Here is a 23,532-nt window from a genome sequence, read left to right as displayed (position 1 = left end):
CTGTGACGTATACACGCTGTCTTGTTACCAAGGCAACTTGCAAGCTGTGTCACATGGGCTGTTCGGAGCTGTGCTGTGTTCGGAGTTGCGCGCGCTACCCTCGCGCCGCGTCCGTTGCTAGGAAACCTAGCTTCGGAACCTCCTCTTCCTCTAACGACGCCAACCAGGCTTGTTACATCACGTGCTGCTGTTTCCTCTCTGCAGCCAATCAGCGAACGTGAAGCGCGCAGCCGGCAGCCAATGAGCCGGCAGGTAGGAAGAGGCCAGCAGCCAATCAGGAGGCGCGTCGCCGCAGTGGTGCGTTGTTTGAACCGTTGGTGTTGCGCAGAGGCTACGCAGCGGTGAGTGTCGGTGGATGAGGACAGGTGTTCGAGGGAGATGCCGTCCCGGGTGGAGGACTATGAGGTGCTGTACACCATAGGCACCGGCTCCTATGGGAAGTGCCAGAAGATCTGCCGCAGAGCGGACGGGAAGGTGAGCGGAGCTAACAGCCATTCCTCCTGCAGGTGAACGGCGGCTGCACCGTGCTGTGACCACCAGCGGGCGGTGTCACTATGGAGAGTCACTGGGCTGATTTATCATAACTGGGAAAGCACGGACTTTCATGGCTGCTAAATAAATCCAACTTTAACCACTTGAGAACCACAGTGTTAAAGAATCTGTAACGAAAAAAACTCCCCTGGGGGCACTCGCCTCAGGTGGGGGAAGCCTCCGGATCCTATTGAGGTTTCCCCCGTCCTCATCGGTCCCATGGTGGTGGCGAAAATTCTCCCGGAGCGGTGGCGATGTAAATATTTACCTTTTGGCTCCAGCGCAGGCGCAGTATCCGCTCCTTCCTACGGAGATAGGTGAAAATAGCCGATCTCTGTTGGGCCACTCTACTGAGCAGGCACAAGTCTCCTGCGCCTGCGCAGTAGAGCGGACCCGACGGAGATCGGCTATTCCCGCCTATCTCCATCAGAAGAGCCGAAACAGCGCACCCACTGGAGCCTGGAAAGGTAAATCTTGAGCAGGCTGTCGGATCTGTTGGGCCGGCTTTGAAGGGCTGCAGCGAGACCCCTGTGGGACAGAGGAGGATGGGGGAAGCCTCATTAGGATCCGGAGGCTTCCCCCTCCAGAGGTGAGTACCCCCCAGGGGATGTTTTTCTTGTTACAGTGTCTCTTTAAACCCCCTTACTGACCAGACCATTTTTCAATAAATAGGCCACTGTAGCTTTAAAGGGGTTCTGTGTAGGTTAAAAAGTAAAACAAGCTGACACTTACCTGGGGCTTCTATCAGCCCCCTGCAGGTAATGTCCTGTGCTGTCCTCTCTCGATGTGCCATTCCCCAGCACCGGGCATTATTCATCTGACGACAGACGAATAATGCACGCTCCCGTTCGCGTCATCGGGAGCTTACTGCGCAGGTGCAGTAAAGAGTTTTCTTGTACTGCGCCTGCGCAGCAAGCTCTGATGACGCGTGCGGAAGCGAGAGCTCAGCCGCAGTGTAATCACTGGCGTGATTACACAGGGAGCGGCGGCGGGGAACAGCGCATCAGGAGAGGACGGCGCGGAACATTACCGCTCCAGGGGGCTGATAGAAGCCCCAGATGAGTGTCAGCTTGTTTTACTTTTTAAAGCGGTATCGTCACCATAAAAATCAAATTTCAACAGCAACTGGTCTGAGTGTATTAAGTGATAAAGATGCTAAGCCTACTTTCAAAACTTTTTCTGCTGTTATGATTTGGAGTTATCACATACTTAAGGAGCACTGGCCCTTTAGTAGTTGGTGCCAAAGAATTGCATGCTGGGGATCCTTTTTATCTATAATCTATTCCTCCTCTTCCATTTATTTCCCTGCCAGCTCCTTATCTGAAACCTAATCCCCTACTCACTTGTGTTTACAAGCAAGGCTGAGGTGACTCAGCGATTGGAGGAGAAAAGAAAAAACATAAAGGGCAGAAATTACAGCCTCAGCTGTGGGCAAAAGACATGGCCCGCACCAGGAACAGAATTCTCGTCATTTACTATATAACATTCACTGAAATCAAAACGTGGACATTATAATACATGTGTTTATGTAAGTAGATCAAGTATTTATCTACTTACATAAGTGTTAATTTTCCCTGGCATAGTATGGCTGATCCTACTGCTTTAACCTACACAGAACTCCTTTAAGGCTGCGCTGCAGGGCCGCACAACTCCGCACACAAGTAATTCTTTTCTCCCCACCAACAGAAACCCCCCCCCCCCCATGGTTTATTTATTTTTGTAAATATTTATATGATTATTTGTTAAATCTCCTTTTTGTTTAAATTTTTTTTTTTAAAAGGCCCCCCCCCCCCCCAGCCAGTCACTGTGATCAGCTGTCATAGGCTTCAGCCTATGACAGCGGATCACCCCCGAGCCTACCAGGGGAACAGCCGTGTGACACAGAGCTGCCTTAGATCGCAGCGCTGTAGATAGTGAAAAGACGGCATCTAACAGTCTCCAAGCGGCGATCGTTGGGAGACGAGACTGAAGGCAGGGCAGAGCTCTGCCTGCCAAGCGAAGATGCGTGCGCGCAATCTCATGCAAAACAGGCCGGCAGGACCTTACGCCAATCGGCGTTAGGCAGTCCTGGGGCTGCCGTCGCGTCCACTCCCATCAGCATGATGCGGTCAGCAAGTAGTTAAAGTACCTCTGAACTGAGAGGGCTAGTTGGCATGCATGCTAAAAAATTTTTTGCTGTGATGTAGGGCACAGCACCATCCTCATGTCCCAGCGCCCCCAGGGGTACCTGCAGTACTCAGTCGAAATCTTCTACTGGAAGTGAATGTTGAAAATGGGCAGAAGGAAGTGGCAGTTTTCTCCCCTGTTGCCCCTAGCAACGCCCGTGATAGTGAGATAAAAGCAGTTTAAAATGGAAAAATAAATTTGAGGTAGCTTACCTCAATGACGAAAAATCTTTGTATTTAACAAAGGTTTTTATTAGTGCTACTAATAAAAACCTTTGTTAAATACAAAGGTTTTTCGTCATTGAGGTAAGCTACCTCAAATTTATTTTTCCATTTTTAAACTGCTTTTAGACTCTTATCTCACACCAGGGCACCTCTTATACCTTTTATTGTTTAACCACTTAACGACCAGCTAACGCCGATAGGTGTCGGCAGGTCGTTGGTGGTATAGCATTTCCATGCCAGCTCACGGAGGCTATCTCCGTGAACAGTGTGCGAGCTGCCGATCGCGGCTCGCACGCATAATGTAAACACGCGGGGAAGAAATCCCCGCTGTTTACATCAATACGGCGCGGCTGCGCAGCAGCGCCGTAAAGGAGATCGGCGATCCCCGGCCTCTGATTGGCCGGGGATCGACGTCATTTGATAGGCTGAAGCCTATCCGGCGCAGGACGAGTAACCGTCCGGCGCAGTCCTGGGTAAGAGGGAGAAATCGGCAGAGAGGGCGGAAAACGCTGCGGAGGGGGGCTTTGAGGAGGCCCCCGCTCGGCCGCACAGAGCGGCGGCGATCAGATTCCCCCAGCAGGTCTTCCCCCTAGTGAGGAAAAAGGGGGGGGGAAGTCTGATCGCCCTGCTGTAATCACGATCTGTGCTGCAGGCTGGAGAGCTCACGCAGCACAGATACTGCAGAAACAGCCCGGTTAATAAAAACCAAACCATCAGATCATAACTCGCCAACGCCGCTTTCCAATCGCTGGCTTTTGCCGTCCTGTCAGCACCTCCATTCAGCCGCAGTGTCACTTATAAGCACCGGTATCTTCACAGCAATGGCGCTTACCCGGAAGTACTTTGTGTCGGTACTTCCGGATCAGCGCCATTGCTTTGAAGATGCCGGTGCTTATAAGTGACACTGCGGCTGAATAGAGGAGCTGACAGAACGGCAAAGGCAGCGATTGGAATGCAGAGTAGGTGAGTTATGATATGGTGCTTTTTTTTTTTAATACCATATATTCCGGCATATAAGACGACCCCCCCCCCCCCCAACTTTTCCAGTTAAAATATAGAGTTTGGGATATACTCACCATATAAGACTACTCCTCTTTCTACACACAACAAATAAAAAGTGGACACAAGTGGATTGCAGCTCGCCCTGTCTCCCTGGCCCCCCTCTGCATCCCACCACCTCCTTCACTGACATACACACACAAAACATGCCTCCTCCATCCACTTAGCCCACCCCTGCATACCAACCCCTTTGTACCTCACATCAAACTGATTGTATTACTGGTATAAAGATTTACAGTATGATAGGACATCGTAACAGAACATATCAAATAAGATTGGTGCTGTATAAAAGATAGTGGCAACTGGCTTTAGGGCTCTTTTCCACTATGAAATGCTATTGCGATTCCGATCGCAATCGCATTTCAATTTCCACTATGCGATTGCGATTGAGCTACTATACTCATTATAGTACAGCTCAATTGCATACAAAACGCGGCAGGACAACGATTGCGCTTTGACCAAAATCGGATCGCACTAATGGAAATTGCTGCTGCAGTTTCCATTAGTTTAATGTACCTTGCGATTTGCGATCAGAAGCAAATCGCAGGCTAGTGGAAAAGGCCCTTACCGTGTCATCCGGTGGAGGGAACAGAGATCGCGCTGTGCTGGTAGTATTTTCCCTCTATTTTCTTTGTAGCTTTTTGCAAGCAGCCGCTCATGTGAGTAGCAGAGCAGCTTCCTGGTTGCGGGTCACCTGACCGGTGATGTGTGCGCTCCACAATACAGTGTGTTCTGCCGGCAACCTCTTCCAGCGTCACATGAGCACACATGTCGCCAGTGGAGCGCACACGTCAACAGTCAGGTGACCCCTCCCCCGAATCAGGAAGCTGCTCTATTACCCGTGCGAGCATCTTTTCACTGCTGCTATGCCATCTGGATTGCTGGAAACTTCAGCATCATAAGTGATCCTTTCGGGCAAATATATATTGTGAGTGTGTTTGGGCCCTTTTCCACTTACAGCGATTGCGATCGCTAGCGATTTTTGAATTGCTAGGGTTCCCACTTTAACATAGGAATCGTGGTAGGTATTTTCCACTGCCGCAATTCGATTTTTACAAAAGCGCGATCACGTTCAGGAGTGATTTTTACTAGTGGAAAAGGGCCCTTTCTGCTGGTCTCATTATATAAACAAGGTTGTGGGAGGTCTTGATACTTTATGCTGTTCAGACTGTTCTTCCTAGTACAGAGAGACTGAATATGCAACCATAGTCCCTGCCCACCCACCTCACTATAATCCAGCAGCTGTTGGAGCAAATGCCAGCTTGCTCTTCATAATGTGCTATAACGATATGAATGCAATTCGTGTTTTTTTTTCCCTTGCCCAGATACTGGTATGGAAGGAGCTGGACTACGGCACCATGAGCGAGGTGGAGAAACAGATGCTGGTTTCAGAAGTGAATCTGTTACGAGAGTTAAAGCACCCAAACATCGTCCGCTACTATGACCGCATCATTGACCGGACTAATACGACGCTTTACATTGTCATGGAGTACTGTGAAGGGGGGGATCTTGCCAGCCTTATAGCAAAATGCACAAAGGAGAGGTATGTTCATATCACAGCTGGAATATCCCCTGGAGAATGCATTGTGTAGCTGGTTGTGTTCTATCAATAAGATTTTTGGAAGTCCACAATTATAGTCTGCTGTTCAGAATGTGATGACGTGCGATGATTATTTTTTTCTTGTGGTTTGTTCATTGATATCTTAAAGAGGAACTCCAGTGAAAATAATGTAGTAAAAAAAGTGCTTCCTTTTTTACCATAATTATGTATAAATGATTTAGTCAGTGTTTGCTCATTGTAAAATCTTTCCTCTCCCAGATTCACATTCTGACATTTGTTACATGGTGACATTTTTACTGTGGGCAGGTTATGTAGCTGCTCCTAGCTGTTTTGGCTGTTAGAGACAGCTGTAAACAGCTAATTCCTGCCTGTGAACATTGTTACATTGTGGCAGTTTGCCCAAAGTACTGCGGTACTCAGAGCTTCTTGTGGGAGGGGTTTCAGCACAATCAGTCATACAGCGCCCCCTGATGGTCTGTTTGTGAAAATCATTATATTTCTCATGTAAAAGGGGGTATCAGCTACTGATTGGGGTAAAGTTCAATTCTAGGTTGGAGTTTCTCTTTAAACACCATAATTGGAAACTTCATTAAAGAACACCTAAAGTTAGATGGATGTGGATGACATATATTTGTTTATCTTATTTTTTTTTTTTTAAATAATACTCACCCTTGTCGCCTCTGGCCATTGCATTCCACTCCTTCCGGCGTTGAAAGAGGAAGTATTGGAGTAATGGAGGGCCAGAGGCCGCGGCATTCTCTCTACCCCCCTTCATTTTTTGGTGTGAATATTAACTGAAGTTCCCACCCTGTATCTGAATGACTTTATTAATTGCACCACTGCCATGTGATTGGTTACTTGGATAGCTGAATGAAATCTTTTAGAAAAAAAAAGTGCGAGCGTGCGCTTCGGGCTTTGACGTGTGTACTTTGTGCTTTGAAATGGGTATCTCAGACGGGTCTTTTGTGCTGTATGTTTGCATTGTTCTTCTCAGTAGATAAAGGGGCCCATACACTTACCGATTTTCCCGCCGATATAGAACCGATTCGATCACTGATCGAATCGGCTGTGAAATCGTCGTGCACACGCTGACCGAACAGTCGGTTTCCGTCCGAAATCGATCGTTCCCGACGATTCCCGTCGCTGCGGAAGATTTCCCTCGATCGCCGGCAGGTCGGGAGTGCTTTGATAGCGGCGTTCGGATGCCCGACGCTAGCGGCAATACATTACCTGATCTGGCCGGCGTGAGTCCCCGCTCTCTCCGCTGGGTTCCGGCTGGCTGCTTCCTGTCCCGGCAGGAAGTTTAAACAGTAGAGCGCCCTCTACTATTTAAACTTCCCTGGGCAGGAAGTAGCCAGCCGGTCCAAAACCCGGAACCCAGCGGAGAAGAGACAGCAGTGAGAGCGGGGACTCTCGCCGGCCGGATCAGGTAATGTATAGCTGGCGGGGAGGTTTCATGCTGAAATCGATTCACAATCTGTTTGCAGTAAAGGCAGCCATACGATCCTTCTTTGATCAGATTCGATCAGAGAGGGCTCTATCTGTTGGTCGATCTGATGGCATATCGACCAATGTATGGCCACCTTAAAAGGGGTAGTCTGCTCCCCCCCCCCCCCGTGTTTACCTGACAAGCTGGCTACTTATCTCGTATACCTGTTGCCACAGAGCTGGTATTGTGAGCATTTCAGTTGCTGTCCAATTTTCCTGCCACTTTTTATGTGCTGCCTATTTAAAGGACACTCGATCTGAGGCAAAGCTAGCTAAGCACAGAGGTATGTTCATTTTCGATCTACATACCTCTGTGCGTTTTCCGTTCCTCTCCTCCTTCCCCTGGTCACTATAATCATTCCTTGCGAAATGTGACTTTTGGCTAAAGTTGCGTTTCCAGACAGGAAGAGGCTGGCATGTGGCGATGTTCCTTCCTGAGTGAATGTGGCGGGGACGAGGCGGTGATGGGAGTGAACGTTTTGGTAAGCCTGCTTTTTGCCTGTCGTAAAATCTGACTTTCTTAAATTAGTGAGGAGAGGAACAGACGATGCACAGAGGTGTCTGGAGCCAGCATGAGCATACTGCTGTGCTTGCCTTACAAAGCTTTGCCTCAGGTCAGGAATACTTTTTTAAAAGACCAGTATTGTGAAAAATGGTATTTTAAAATACATGTGTATGCATACATACTTGCATGTATATTTCTCCTAGCGGTAACCACCAGCTATACTTGGGGTGGAAAACCGCAGTTCCGAGCGGTAACTCCAAGCTACACTAGTGGTAGCCGCTGGGAGGTCTGTGCAGAGCAATGCGTGCGGCAGGCGTTCTTACTCACCTCATGACGGTCATTCCTCTTCCTGTCCACAGAGGCTCTGCATCTCCCTGGTGAGATCACAGACTGTTATCATGACTATAGCCGGCAATCTCACTATAGGGTTACAGCGCCACCCGGAGGACGGAGGATGAACTGCAGGGCTGGATCCCAGGGAGGTGAGTAAGTGCTGGGGCTGCTCCAGGCTCTCGTGGTATGATTTATTTTTTTATTTTTTTTTCCCTTGCTTTTAAGGTCTAAAAGCACATGAAAAATTTGTACTGCTTTTAGACCCTAAAATCGGGAAGGAATCATGCTGCCAGGGAGGTTAGACTACTAAGGTTGTAATGATTATACTGTAAATGTAATGACTATAATGTAAACCTCTTGGACAGGTTTATTAGTTGGCGGGTGCCAGGGGCAATAGCTCAAGCTAAATCACTACTCTTTAGAAAGTATGCCTCCCCCAATCAGCATGATCGCTATAGCCATTTTAGTTCAGTGTTTCTGAAGTGGCCACTCCCTTCTTCTTTGCTGGGGGGCGGGCAGAGTCACCACAGGTGGGGGTGGCTACAGCTTCGGAAACACTCAGGGCCCATTCACACTTCAAATCGCAGAACGCTAGCGATTACCGCCGGCGTTTTGCGGGAGTGATTTTCCCGCGACTAGCACGGAAAAATCACTGGACACTGTGGCGGTTTTGAAGCGATCGCGATTAGCGTGCTGTGCACGCTAATCGCGGAACGCTTGTCGCCGGCAAACTGCTACATGCAGCGCGGTTGCGGTTATCGCTAACCGCAACCGCGGCAGTAAGAAAACACTGCCACTCGCTACATTGTGTAGCGGTTCTTGCAGAACCGCTAGCGGTTTGCTGTGAGCGGGAATCGCCTGATTCCTGCTCAGGTGTGAACGGCCCCTCAGAAAACTGCCACAGTGATTTTTCTGATGGGGGAGTGGAGTTTCAAGAGTACTGATTTACATGCCGGCGGGTGATCTACTGCCCCTGGCTTCCTGAATGGCAGTTGCTCAATCCAACTACCTAAATAGTGTGCAAGCGACTAGTAATGCCAGCCAGCTTCTTTGTATAGAAGCTTACATTTCATTCAAACACGTTAAATTTGATTGTTTTACTACTGTACAGTTCCTCCTTAAATATTACTGTACTCATGTTTTCTGAGGAACTGTAGTGAAAATAACATAATAAATACAATTAAAAAAAAAAAAAATTCAACATTCGTTTCTAAGTAATTTAGTCTCAGTCAGTTTGCAATCAAAAAAGGAAAAGAATCCTGGAGCTACTCACTAAGTCGACGATTGTTTCGCCCTAGGATGTGGGCTTTATCAAGACTGAGATGGTCTTGATAAAGCCCACGTTGTAGGGCGAAACGATCGTCAGCCCTCCTCTGCACCTCTTCTGACTCTGCTGTGTCGATAATTATACATATCTTTGTTGCATGTTTTTCTGCTGCTGAGCAATTTTACTGAAGACTGGATTAAAGGTTAATGTACTTATGCTCTAACTTAGTGGGTTCCTCCTGGATTCTTTTTCTTTTTTTGAATGCTTCGATGACTATTGTCTCATCCGGATGTTGCACCACTATGATGTAGGAGTACAGGCAGCATTATTAGGTGTGCACTCGCTTTCTTTTTCTTTGTGTTTTGGATAATTTGGTCAGTTTTCCCATCGTAAAATATTTCCTCTCCCTGACTTACATTCTGAAATGTATCACCTGTGGGGACCCCTTTAGTCCAGTCAGGTGATCTCTGCTGCATGTTTGTTGCATACATTTGAAATCAGCGCCGGTAGACTTGGGTGCAGGATACAGCCGGTATGTGGCTGATCCTGCTTCTGCACAAGTTCCCAGCCGTATTAATTACTATTCCCCCTACAGGCCGCCATGGATAGTGGGGGAATGATATAATTTGGCTTCCTGCGATTGCTGGAGGCCGAATTATTGTGGTTTTTTGTTTGTTTTTTTTTAAGCAACCTCAGCTCCGTCTTCTGACGGCGCCGACGTTACTCACTGAGCGCTGCTCAGTTGTGATTCCCTTTATAGTCTATGGTGGCGCCGGCTGCTCCCAAATCTAGCAGCGCCGAAAAGCACTGCGCCGTGTTTGTTTACTGAGTATTCTGAAGCCAGTAGAAAATATACCTGGTTTCCCAGAATGCTCTGGGAGAATTCTGCATATCTAAACAACCTAGGCTGACATCACTGGAAGGGCGGGGCTACATACAATATATAGATACAGTATAAGTAGTTTTTCTGATGCTGAAACCAGGATAATTACCATAAAAGTGGGTATCCTAAATAATTTAATGCATTCTACTATATGCCACTACAGGGCCTCTTTAATCTGAATTGATAACCCCGACTGCTGCTGTCTCTTGCAGGCAGTATCTAGAAGAAGACTTCATCCTGCGGATGTTTGCCCAGCTTGCCTTAGCCCTTAAAGACTGCCACAAAAGGAGTGATGGAGGCCACACTGTCCTCCACCGAGACCTGAAGCCCGCCAATATATTCCTGGATGCCAAGAGGAATGTGAAGCTCGGAGACTTTGGCTTGGCGCGAATATTACACCATGATACCAGCTTTGCTAAGACGTTTGTTGGCACGCCCTACTACATGTCGCCCGTAGGTATCCCGCATTGGGTGACTCTTGTTTTAAATGAAAGAACAATATTATGAAGAATGTCCTGTTAAGGTGGCCATACACTGGATGATATTTTATTTTATCGATAACTATTCCAGATCGATTTTTGAACTGAATTGATTTGGTCAGACTCGGCAGTTGAAAGATTTTGATCCGTGGCTCAGGAGCAGGTCACTAGCGGCGTGGCTCAGGAGCAGGTCACTAGCGGCGTGGCACAGGAGCAGGTCACTAGTGGCGTGGCACAGGAGCAGGTCACTAGTGGCGTGGCACAGGAGCAGGTCACTAGTGGCGTGGCTCAGGAGCAGGTCACTAGTGGCGTGGCTCAGGAGCAGGTCATTAGTGGCGTTTGATTTGCGGCCGCCTGACTCTGCACCAGAGCTACCCTCATCTGTCCCGTGCTTCCACCTGTTTTCTCTCCACTGCCGGGGCTTTTCCGTTTCACTTCCTGTGTGTCACTTGAAAAACACTAGAGGGCAAATACTAGTAATCATGTATGGTATGCACCACGTTGGCCGTAGCATTTGGCGCAGAGGTTCTCAAACTGGGTGCTACGGCTGCCCTCATAGTCATGTGTCCCTATTCAATTTCTCCTGCCGCTTGCCTGATCCGAGGGCGCCCATGGCAATCAGCGGCTTCTCCTCTCCCTCACTCTTCCTCTAGTGCCGTCTTTTCCTGATCATGTCATTACACGTGCCTGGCACTAGGGGATAGTGCGGGAGAGAAAAGGTCTCTGATAACCGCCGGCTCTAAGAATCAGGTGAGCCACACAATCAGCTTCCGCTGCTTTTAACCTCACAGGGAGGAGCGGAGGACAACAGGGGGTGAAGGAGGACAGAAAGGGGGACACAAAACAAACAGGAAGACGAAGGGGGATGGAGGACATGGGACAAATGAGGACATAGGGACACAAAGGAGGAGGACACAGAACAAACTAAGACACGGGGATACAAAGGTGGGGGGGATGGACACGGTACAACCGAAGATACAAAGGAGGACACTGGGATCCAATGGGGGACACAGAAGGACACAATACAATGCGTAAATTGGTGAGCGTGCACTTTGGTAATTGTTTTTATAAAGGGTTGGTTTGAAAACATTTCCTAGTCATCAAGGGGGCCTTGACCCGGAAGAGATTGAGAAGCACTGCTCTACCGACGGACACGCGGCTCCCCGAAGAGAAGACCCGGGAGGAAGTGCCAGCAGTGAGGGTAGCTCTGCTGCTCTGACACTCTGTATGGGGATGGGGAGACCTGGGATCCTGGCAGGCAGTGCACATTGGTGGTTTCATGCTGAAATCTGTGTGGAGGGATTAGATCAGTTAATAATCTGAGAGCAATCTATCTGTTGAACACATCAGCCAGCGTATGGCCAGCCTTGTATAACTGTTGAACAAAAAAGAGAAAAACGGTGATTACTTTTTGCTTTTTCGGTAATGAAACAAGCAGAGCCAGTGAAAGTCCCACGGACCGAAACTACTCATTATGAGTCAGTGATTCAAAGTGCAAAGGAGCCGCAAAGCAGCCAGGAAAAAAGGAGTGCGGTGTTCTCCCTAGAAACTGATTTTTACCCAGGTGGGGCGGAGCCATATTTGCTTGTTCAAAAATCAGGTGCAGCTCCGCATGCAACATATTCATGCCCCAAAGTCCCCGCCTGTATGGTGAAACTTTCCAGCGCACCTCATACTTTGCTACAGTTTTGTAACGAACTTCAAAGCAAGTCTCAGTGCCCCTGTATGGAGTCTCAGCCCCGGCACTCTTACATCTTTCATATATCAACCCCCTCTAAAGGTGGCCATACATTAGACATTGACCATCAGATAGATCCCTCTCTGATCAGAGCGGGATTGTCCTAGCACCTGCTTTCCCCCCCCCCCCCCCCCATGGCGTTACTCAATGTGGTGATGTCACTCGATACTGGCGTTCACCGTTGCAATTCAAGAAGACGCCGGCCACAGGAAGAGGCGAGGAGTCGCATTGGCATGACTGGTGATCCTGCGACACTCACCATGGGCTTGGGGGGTGGGAATGCCATTACTGCTGTGTACCTAATCAAGCTCTTTTCATTAACATTTTTCCAGCATCCATTGTTTTGATGCAGCTAGTAAATGATCAGGTGGCAATCTAGCAGCATCAGTATCTGCCAGATTTAATCATCATGATCGAATCAGCCAAAAGGCGATGCTGGGGAAAAAAAATGCTGAAAAAGTACTGTATGGAGCACCCTTATACCCTCATATTACAGCATTGTTCTATGGAGAGGGTGGGTGTTGTGACCAGACAGCTAGGTTACAAGGGGTGTCTGGTCAAAGGGTGGCATGTGACCACCAAAGCTTCCATCAGCGTGTGTGTGTGTGTGTGTGTGTGTGTGTGTGTGTGTTTAAGAGACTTCGGTCTATCAGTTGTGCAGGGATGTTTATAGATTATAACTGTAGTCCTGTCTGCAGTTTCTAAGTGTTAGGGCAGAGAAGAACCGCAGAGCGCCTTTCAATCGGTTTCATTTTTGAAAACGTACTGCTATTGACTGGCATTTAAAATTGGGGCAAAATTGCTTCAATCGAGTTTTTTTCAGAAAATGCAAGTCACACATGGGAGTGTGTTTTTATAAAATGTTTTTCAATTTTAAGTTTTATAAAAGCGCTCTGCGTATATGGGTGTATCTGCGTTTAGTTGGACTTTGAAGTGTGTGTTTTGTGTTCCAGGAACAGATGAACAGAATGTCCTACAATGAGAAGTCTGATATCTGGTCGCTGGGATGTCTTCTATATGAATTGTGTGCGCTCTCGTGAGTAACCTGCTTCTCTTCATATACTCAAATGGTCACCAACCCTCTGTCAGTACACATCCGCTGGGTAACTTCCTGCCTCTCTTCATATACTCAGATAGCCGCCACCCCTCTGTTAGTACACATCCGCTGAGTAACCTGCTTCTCTTCATATACTCAGATAGTACCCACCCCTCTATCAGTACACTTCCACTGAGCAACCTTCTGCTTCACTTCATATATTCAGATAGTCGCCATTCCTCTGTCAGTACACACCTGCTGAGTAACCTCCTGCTTCTCTTCATATACTCAGATAGTCACGACCCCTCTGTCAGTACACACCCGCTGTGCCTTGGCTTCTGATGGCCAGAACAACACCCAGAAACCAGGTGGCCTCTTTTGAATAACTGAGGGCTAGTGCACACCAAAATTGCTAGCGATTTGTGAGAAGTGATTTTCAGAGTGCAGAGTATTTTTTTTTTTTTTTTTTTTTTTGAATGATTGAGTATTTTTGCTCATTCATTCAAGCTGAATTGCGCCAAAAAATGCTACATGCAGCCAGTGTTGCCAACTCATCCCTTTAATTACTGACACATCTAAGTTATACAGGTTCTGGGGCTACTAACATAATCAGTGCCTTACCTGCATCTGCCTAGCCACGAAACCTGTATAATTCATGTGTCAGTAATTAAAGGAATGAGTTGGCAACACTGCAAGCAGCGCATTTGCAATTATGAAAAAATCACAACGCTGCTGTGGGAACACTCTCATAGGGTAACGTTAGCCAAGCGCTTTTCAAAGTGCTGGCGTTTTGAAATGCACTCTTGGTGTGCACCAGGCCTAAGTGGGATAAAACTCCCTATTAAAGGGAATCTAAACTGAGGATATGGATTTTTGCTTTTAAAATAATACCAGTTGCCTGGCAGTCCTGCTGATCCTGTGTCTCTAATACTTTTAGCCACAGCCTCTGAACAAGCATGCAGATCAGGTGCTCTGACTGAAGTCAGACTGGATTAGCTGTATGCTTGTTTCAGGCGTGTGATTCAGCTACTACTGCAGCCAATGAGATCAGCAGGACTGCCAGGCAACTGGTATTGTTTAAAAGGTAACCTTTTCTACTAGGTTGCTGTCACTTACAGTACGTTGTAGAAATCTGACAGAAGTGACAGGTTTTGGACTAGTCCATCTCTTTATAGGGGATTCTCAGGGATCTATTTTCAAAAACACTTAGAGAATGGCAGTTACACTGTCCAACTGCCAAAAAACTGTGTAGGGAAGCTGGCCAGCATCCTTTTTAGGGAATATCTTTATAAAGAATAAAAGCCTTGCTGAGAATCCCCTATGTCAGATTTCTACTACCTACTGTAAGTGACAGCAACATAGGAGAAAAGTCATTTATGGCTCATTTTACTCTGGAAAAACGTAGACTTATTTGTCTGTTTGCACATATTTTAAAATTTTTCGCCGTAGTGCCCCTTTAAGGTTCCCTTTAAACAGACTCTGAAGCCAAATCCACGACCGGGAAAGTTGTGGATTTTTGCCCCAGGAGTTTGGGGTGATTTATGGAGTTTTCAGCTGCGGGGATGCAGCGTTTTAGGTGGGGCAATTATGTTAAACAGGTTTTTAAAGTAAAAACCTTCTGTTTTTCTTAACTTCAGAGTCTCTTTAACTGGAAATAAAAAATCATTCAATGAGAAATTACTAATTTAGCTTATTTGTGCTATGTTTTTGTTTTGTTTTTTAGTGTTTACTGTCACATTAAGGAGAAATGCGATGTGAGAAATTTTTTTTTTTTTGCTGGTTTCCATCTGTACTGTTTCTCTGTGATGCCAAAAGTGACACTTCTGCCATTTTTCTTTCACAATTTTAAATGGGGATTACAATTTTTTTGGGGGGGGATGGGGGGGTATTATTTTGGGGATGTTACAACCCCCTTTTTAAATTTCCTTCCTGGTCTAGATTGCATACCTTGTCATCTCTATAAGTTGGACATCATTTTTCTTGTGGTGTTGTGACCAGTGTGCTCTTGCATTTCCAGGCCACCGTTTACGGCTTACAATCAGAAAGAATTGGCAGAAAAAATAAAAATAGGGAGGTTCCGTCGAATTCCATATCGTTATTCCGAAGAGCTGAACCAGGTTATCACACAAATGCTGAACCTGAAGGTGAGTTCTGTGCTGACAGGACTGGCACACGTGTGTTAGGTGCAGGCGGTATACGCACTGGAGCAAGTCTGCACTGCTGTGCCTGGTATCTGAGAGCACAACTGCTGAGCCCCCTCTCATCTGAATACTAGAACTGTGCATGTTCCATATCTAGGGAATTTGCAGGCTAGGAGTGGAGTGGACAGAGCTACCGTCAGAGTAATTGGTACAAGTTGGATTTCAAAACCGGTCACTGAGGTCAGTGTTTGGCCTTGAAATCCCACTTGTACCAATTGCTCAGGTACCTGGATGTATCTAGCCAGATAGGCTGGCAGTTTATCAATGTATTCATTAACTATTGTCACAGTGTGTAACTTTTGGAACCAAATCTATGGTGCCATTTTAAGATGCTCATAATAATGTTTATATTTAACATTTATAAAAAAAAAAAAAGACAGATTCAGCACTAAATAATGACATGTGACTTTCTCTTTGATGTACTGTGACCCCATTAAATTCCCATAGACCTTACAATCAAACCTTGATACTAATCGGGAGGGGGGGAATCTTGATTTCTAACCTAATATATCTTTAAACTAGTGCTCTTACACCAAATGCAGTGTTCTCCCCAGAATTTTTTTTCCAGCCGGGTAGCATAAAAAAAAAACAGCCGGGGTCGGCGAGATGAGAGAATGGAAGGCTGGTGCTTTTCTGCACAACTCTGCTTACAACAGAGGAGTAGGTGAGCCGATGACAGCCGAGTGCTCACCAAAACTAGCCGGGTGGAGCACCCGCCTAAAAGAGCCTGGAGAGAACACTGCAAATGGGTCCTAATTTTTCTGTAAGTCATATGTGTTTTTCTGGGCTGCCAGGACTACCTGAGACCTTCCATAGAAGATATTCTACAGAACTCGCTATTGGCTGACTGGGTACCAGAGGAACAGAACCGGATCTCAGAGAAGAAGGCTAGGAGGTCCGCAGAACCGGAGAGGGTGAACAATGTGGATCCAGCCCAGTCTGAGCTCAAGCTGAAGGAGCAGCAGTTATTGTCACGGGAGAAGGCATTAAAGGAGCGGGAGGAGCGACTGGAGCGTAAGTATATGGAGATTGTCTATGATAAATGCTTCATTTCCATTCTTCACCCAGTGGGGACATGGCGACTGCTGCTTTACATCCTATCCTTTGGTGGTGGGCTGTTGCAGCCTTTGGTGAAGGATGCAGCGCCCTCCAGTAGCTTGAGTGAGGCGTATTCAAGAGGAGTAAAGATTTTGGTGCTGGAGCTGCCACTAAAAGGAAAATATTGGTAATTTACCAATTATTTTACTATGCAATACCCAGCACTTATTCCAACCTTAAAGGACCTCTGTCGTGGAAATCGTAAAATACATGCAAACACATGCAAATAAGAAGTATGTTTCAGAGTAAAATGAGCCATAAAGGACTTTTCTCCTGTGTTGCTGTCACTTACAGTAGGTAGTAGAAATCTAACAGAACCGACAGGTTTTGGACTAGCACATCTCCTCCTGGGGGATTCTCAGGGATTTGTTTATTTTCAAAGGCACTTAGTGAATGGCAGTTGCTCTGTCTGTCAAAAATGTGTGCAGGGAGGCTGGCCAGCATCATTGTATAAATCCTTTTCAGGGAGTGTCTTTGTAAAGAATAAAGGCTGTGCTGAGAATCCCCTATGGGGAGATGGACTAGCCCAAAACCTGTCAGTAATGTCAGATTTCTCCTACCCACTGTGACAGCGACATAGGAACAAAGTAATGTATGGTTCATTTTACTCTGGGAGAAACCTACTTCTTATTTGTATGTGTTTAAATTGTTACGATTTTCACAATGGTGGTCCTTTTAACCATCTGATCTGAGCACCCACCACCTATGCCTAACCCCCATGTAAGTGCCTAGCCTTAAATAACCATCCCCCTACCCACCTAAGTGCCTAACCCCAAACTTTATTTGGGCACCCACACGACTTATAGTGGTAGCCGGTCAACTTTTAGCAGCATCGGACCCCAAAGGACCGGCTGAGCACCCATTACCAAAGCTGAACCTGCCTGCTGGTCGCAGCACCCAATTGATCTGATCCCAGGCTAGTAGTCATCAGTGTGTGCAGAGCATGTGACATGTGACCAATGAGTGAAGGGCTAAAGTAAGGTTATTACTGAGTGGATTTATGGAGTGCTTGCCTGGCTGTCAGGAACACTGATGACAAGAAGTCCTGAGCACCCTACTCTGTGTACATTTATGGAAAACTGACGATCATGAGGATTTATATTTCACATACCGGTGGTGGTGGCATAATGCTTGTGCTGGAGATAATCTGTTAGTGACAGACTCTGCTTTCCTACTGAGTTAAGGGCTTCCCAGAGCACAGAATCTAAGTGACCACAAATCTTCAGAGCACCCCGCAAGGGATCACAGGTCGCTAAGTGCCCACCAGGCTGTGCCCCAGGAACACTGTAACAGGTCAGAGAACCAGTGACACCACAGTGTCCAGCCGGTGGTAGGTGGATGAGACAAATCCTAATCCAGAGACAAGCCGGAGTCGGGATAAGCAGCACAGGTTCAATACGCTAATCAGGCAGATGGTCGGTCCAGGCAGAGTACAATCAGAATTGGTAAGTAAGCCAAGGATCAAGACAAGCAGACAAGGACCATAAACTGTATACAGGACGGGTCGGCAACAGGATAAATGTAGCAAGCAACTTTAAAGAGAAACTGTAACAAAGGATTGCACTTTTTGGGTTTTGGGGAGACGTTTAGGAGGTGGTTTGACATTCTATATGCTCATCCCCGGGCCAGACTGAGAGTTAATTCATATATATCTAAACCATTTACGATACACAGGGGCACTAGACAGGGGTGCCCCCTATCCCCTTTACTGTTCGCCATGGCAATGGAACCCCTAGCAGAGTACATAAGAGCCTCCCAAACGATTAGAGGTCTTCGGGTGCAGAAAATTGAGGAACGCATCTCACTGTATGCGGACGATGTACTCCTATATTTAGCGGACCCAGGCCCGTCGCTGGTAGAGGTATTCAAAATTTACGACTCTTTTCCATCGGTTTCCGGGTTGAGGGTGAACTGGACTAAATCCGTCCTTTTCCCTCTGGACCCGGGGGCCGAGAGGGTAATAGACTCTTCCTCTCAATTGATGGTTGCAGACTCCTTTAAATACTTAGGCATAAATATATCCAGAAGGATAGAGGACTATGTCCAATCCAATCTTGCGCCTTTAATTGGGTCCCTGGGGGATAAATTCAAGACCTGGGGCAAGTTGCCACTTAACCTGGTGGGCAAAGCCACAATAATAAAAATGGTCTGTGCTCCCAAACTCCTATATATTCTCCAGGCCTCTCCTACATATATTCCTAAACACCTCTTTGTAAAAATAGACTCAATGGTCACGGGTTTTCTCGGGGTGGCTCCAATCCTCGCCTGGCATTATCCACGTTGCGTCTCCCGACTACATGTGGTGGCTTGGCGCTCCCCAACTTCCGCCTGTACTATTTTGCTGCACAACTAACTTATATACAAAAATGGCTGAGCGCGGACAGATCAGACGCCTCCATGAATCTAGAAGCAGATATCGCCACATCATATGAAGCTCTAACCAACATAATATTTAGAGGCGTAGTCCCTAATAAACAGGGCTCCTCACTATTAACTGCATCGTTAAAAAATTACAAGGCAATTTCCAAACTGTTTCCGTCTCTAGAGGGCACCATTTCCCCTAGTACTCCACTGTGGGCAAATCCCCATCTAACAGAACTATACAAGATGGAGGACTCCCAATTCTGGGTTAAATTAGGGATTAAATATGTCAATCATATCTTCGTAAATGGAGAATTCAAAACATTCAATAGATTCAGATCCGAGTTTGGCCTCCCAAAGCGCTCCCTCTTCCGCTACTTCCAGCTCAGAGATGCCATCAGATCCCAGATGGGAACGTCGGGGGTCCGCATTGAGCCCTCCGAGCTAGAGATATTGATTCTGAATAAAGATACTTCCAAACAAATCTCTAGGTTCTATTTAGCCCTATCGTGTAAGATGGGCTCTCAGAGATTTGAGACCACTAAGGCCAGATGGCAATCAGAAATGTGCGAACTCACCCCAGCAGACTGGGCAGATGTAGAAACCTCCTTCATGACCAGTGTTATCAGCGCTAACGATAAGCTAATTCAGATCAAGTGGCTACACCAAATTTATTATACCCCCCTCAAACTTTCTAAAATGGGCCGGGGTACCGGCTCGGAGTGCTACAAGTGCGGATGCCCTGGTGCAGGATTCATCCATTGTGTTTGGGAGTGTGGGCCGGTCCAGAGGTTTTGGTATCAAATAACCCTTTTACTAACTCAAATCCTACAAAAACCTGTGGATCTCTCATTTAAGGCCTCAATGTTGGGAATTGTTGACAATGTCACTTGTGGTAAGCATAAGCAACTATTTATCAAACTGGCATTATTCTATGCCAGAAAGTGCCTCCTTCTTAAGTGGAAATCCAGGGTTCCCCCTTCGGTAAGCGACTACAAATCTGTAATCAATCAGAGTCTCCCTCTGTACTGCCTCACATATCAGACTAGGGGACACCCCACTAAGTTTGATAAAGTATGGGGCTGTTGGGTGGAAAACAGCAACTCTGTCATTCCCAATCTGGATATCTCTGTTAGTGTTGAGGATCTACACATGTAATCTGATTGACACGGTAACTCTTATGGTATATGCTGTACATGATCAATATGACTAATGTAATATTTCTTCTTTTTTTTTTTTTTTTTTTTTGGACTATATGATATGATTGCTATAATGGACACTGGACTGATTTATGCCCAAAGGGGCAGGGCCTTCCTGGGTGGGGTTCTCTGGGGTGATGGGGTGGGGGGTGGAGGTTTATAGGGTTTGTTATTGTACACAACTTGTGAAAATTTCAATAAAAATTCTCTGTTAAAAAAAAAAAGGATTGCACTTTATACCAATCAGTAGCTGATACCCCTTTTCCCATGAGAAATCTATTCCTTTTCACAAACTGATAATCAGGGGGGTCTGTATGGCTGATATTGTGGTGAACCCACCACCGCCACCCCCCGTGTGATGTCAGGACCATGGTTCTGACATCACACTGTGGGAGCCTTGTTGCATTGTGGGAAATAACGGCTGTTTCCAACTGCCAAAAAAAAGCAAGCATCTCCTTCCACTGACATCACCTGTTAGCAGTAAAAATGTCACCATGTGATAAATGTCAGAAAGCAAATCCGAGAAAGGAAAGATTTTACAATGAGCAAACACTGACTAAATCATTTATACATAATTGTAAAAATGAAGCACTTTTTTTATTACACTATTTTCACTGGAATTCCTCTAACAATCACCACAAGCTGACAGAACGATCAGCACTGTGTGCCGATCCAAAGTGGAGTGCAGGATTGGTTTTGGCGCACAAAAGCTCACACACAGGGAGAAGTGTTGGCCTGCCTCATGCACGCAGGACGCCAACGAGAAGTTGTGCAAGTATGACAGCATCATTCCTGTCACATCAGAATTAGAGAAATGTGAAGCTGACGATCTACAGAAAATAAAATGGAAAGCTAGTTGTAATTTTAAAGTAAGGGATAAAATGTATAACCACTTGTAATCCGTTCAGCATTTTTACCCACACAGGGTAGAGAAGCTGTAGTTGTATTTCCATTCACCTGTGCCCTCTCCATATTGTGTCTGTACAGAGCGGGAGAAGGAGCTGTGTGTCCGGGAGAGGCTAGCGGATGATAAGCTCACAAGGTAAACTGATGCGCTAACATTTACACCTACAAGGCACAAACTATGCAAATCAGTATGGCAAGATAGAGCGGGGCAGGAAACTCAGCAGCTCTTTAGGCCCTGTGCACATTTAAAAGTGCAAAACACTAGCACTAGCATTTTGCATGCAGTAAAATCACTGGACACTTCCGCGATTCAGAGCGATCACGGTCAGCGCCTTTATTAAGCAGTGTACCACGATCGCTCCAGGATCGTGGCAAAAATGCTGCACGTAGCGCGTTTTGCGATTGGCGCAATCGGCACCAATTGCGGCAGTGAGAACACTGCCATAGGGTTAAATAGCGCTTGAGCGATTAGCAGGAATCTCCTGCTAATGATTCAAGTGTGAATGGGCCCCTCAGTAGGTTCTCCAGAGGAAAAAATAGAAACTGAACTTCGAACTGGGGAAGAGGGAACTTCTGATTACAGAGCCTGGCGTGTTGCTAACACAAGATGTAAGGAGAAATCTCTTTAAAGGGGTTCTGTGGAGGGGTTAAACAAAAACGACACTTACCTGGGGCTTCTATCGGCCCCCTGCAGCTGTCATGTCCCGCGCCGTCCTCTTACGATCCTCCGTTCCCCTGTCGCCGGTCCCGGTCTAATAAGGCATCTAATTACACTGCGGCTGCGCGCGTGCTCACTCCTGCACGCGTCATCTGGAGCTTACTGCGCAGTGCAAGAAAACTTCGTACTGCGCCAGTGCAATAATCTCTCGATGACGCGCACAGGAGTGAGCATTCTTCATCTTGTTATACAAATATTAGACTGGGACTGGTGGCGGGGAACTGAGGATCGTAGGATGGCGCGAGACATGACAGCTGCAGGGCGCCGATAGAAGCCCCAGGTAAGTGTCGGTTTTTGTTTATTTAACCCCTTTGAAGTAGATCCAAGATAAACTTTTACTCATTGCATAATTGTGTTCCTTTCATATAGTTTATAGGGCATTCCTCAAGCCAAATACTTTTTTGTTTTTGTTTTAATACTCTAATTTCCTATAAACTAAACAAGCCACGCCCACAGGTTTTCAGAGTGCTTTGGCATTTTCAGACAATAGCAAGGGCTTATGGGTGCTCAGTCTGGGCAGGAGGGGAAGGGGAAGGTGTTACTAGCCAGAGATTTCATAGGCAGAAGGGAGGAGGATAGGGGACTGAATTTACACACAGGCAAGCTGATAGCATCTCCATCCCTCAGCATGTGACAAACAGAATATAGCTGCTCTCATTGTATCACAGGAATAAATAATCATAAACTTTTGAAGCTTTTTGCAGCTACATTTGCCGTGTAAACTATCTAAACTTTAGATAAGCTATATAGACAAGTTACTTGTTGTAGTTTTTCATCTCGGATCCGCTTTAAGCATAAGGCATTAGAAGCCTGACAGATTGTGTGTAGTTTGAGTTCTACTTTAAGTGTAAAGTGATTGCTGCCTCAAAGTATACATGTAGTGATATGCAGCATGATGAAAGGAACAAACCTATAAACATGTACCGTGTATATATACTCGCGTATAAGCAGAGGTACCCACTTTTCCCTCAGTAACCAGGAAAAGGTGACGCCCCCCCCACCTCATAGCTAGATGTGCACCAAGGATGATAGAGCTATGTCTCAAGATGCTACTAGATGGTGTCATAGATATGAGACACAGCAATTGCCACACAGGAAGATTCCCCAACCATTGTACCACTAACGCGTTGCTTGCACGCTCCGTTCCACACCTTGTCGCTAGCTGGCTGTTTATCTTTGTGCTGCCTGTCAACGCCGCTCCGCTGCCTCTATAGCGCCGCTCTCACCTGCGTCCCTTCCCTCCAATCAGCTTATGGACGGGGAGCGGCGATATAGAGGAGGCGGGGGAGTGGCTGTGACAGGCAGCACAAAGATAAACAGCCAGCTAGCGACAAGCTGCATGTCGCATGCATGGCATTTTTTTTGTATGGGAGACAGCAGAGCGCAGGGTGGACCTGGGGGGACACAGTACAGACACAGAGGCTGGTGATAGTATGCAGAACCAGCCTCTGTGTCCTAATGGCATTCTTCAAACCCACCTCTGGTTCTCTTTCAGCACTAGCTAAAACACTGCATTCCTGCTGCAGAACGATGTAATTATACCCCCCCCCCCCTTCCAAATACCGGGCAAAACTCCATGACTTTCCATGTCGTGGATTTTGCTGCCCGATGGAGACAGCTTTGCACTGTAGCTCTGTCTCCATTAGCGTCAATCTCTGCTGATTGCTGCCTCTCCCCACCCCTCCCAGTGAAAGAAGACTGAAAAGGGCGGGAGGAGGCGCAGATCTGCAGAGATTGACACAAGTATAGAGGCAGAGCTACTGCACAAAGCTCTGCCTC

The 23,532-nt window shown here is 46.7% G+C and overlaps 1 protein-coding gene across 1 annotated transcript in view; it reads left to right on the top strand.

Annotated features, from left to right (window-relative positions):
• Positions 1-280: 280 nt before the first annotated feature.
• Positions 281-23,532, top strand: part of NEK2 (NIMA related kinase 2) — a 38,894-nt gene continuing 15,642 nt past the window's right edge. Inside the window, exons 1-7 of the mRNA XM_068279694.1 lie at positions 281-474; positions 5,306-5,523; positions 10,230-10,470; positions 13,188-13,270; positions 15,288-15,414; positions 16,266-16,485; positions 21,117-21,171. Of these exons, the coding sequence (XP_068135795.1) occupies positions 379-474; positions 5,306-5,523; positions 10,230-10,470; positions 13,188-13,270; positions 15,288-15,414; positions 16,266-16,485; positions 21,117-21,171 (1,040 nt within the window). The 5' untranslated portion in view covers positions 281-378. The remainder of the gene's footprint in view (positions 475-5,305; positions 5,524-10,229; positions 10,471-13,187; positions 13,271-15,287; positions 15,415-16,265; positions 16,486-21,116; positions 21,172-23,532) is intronic.

The sequence above is a fragment of the Hyperolius riggenbachi genome, chromosome 4 (genome assembly GCF_040937935.1).
Source record: "Hyperolius riggenbachi isolate aHypRig1 chromosome 4, aHypRig1.pri, whole genome shotgun sequence".
Lineage (NCBI taxonomy): Eukaryota > Metazoa > Chordata > Amphibia > Anura > Hyperoliidae > Hyperolius > Hyperolius riggenbachi.
This window is presented reverse-complemented; position numbering and strand designations above follow the sequence as displayed.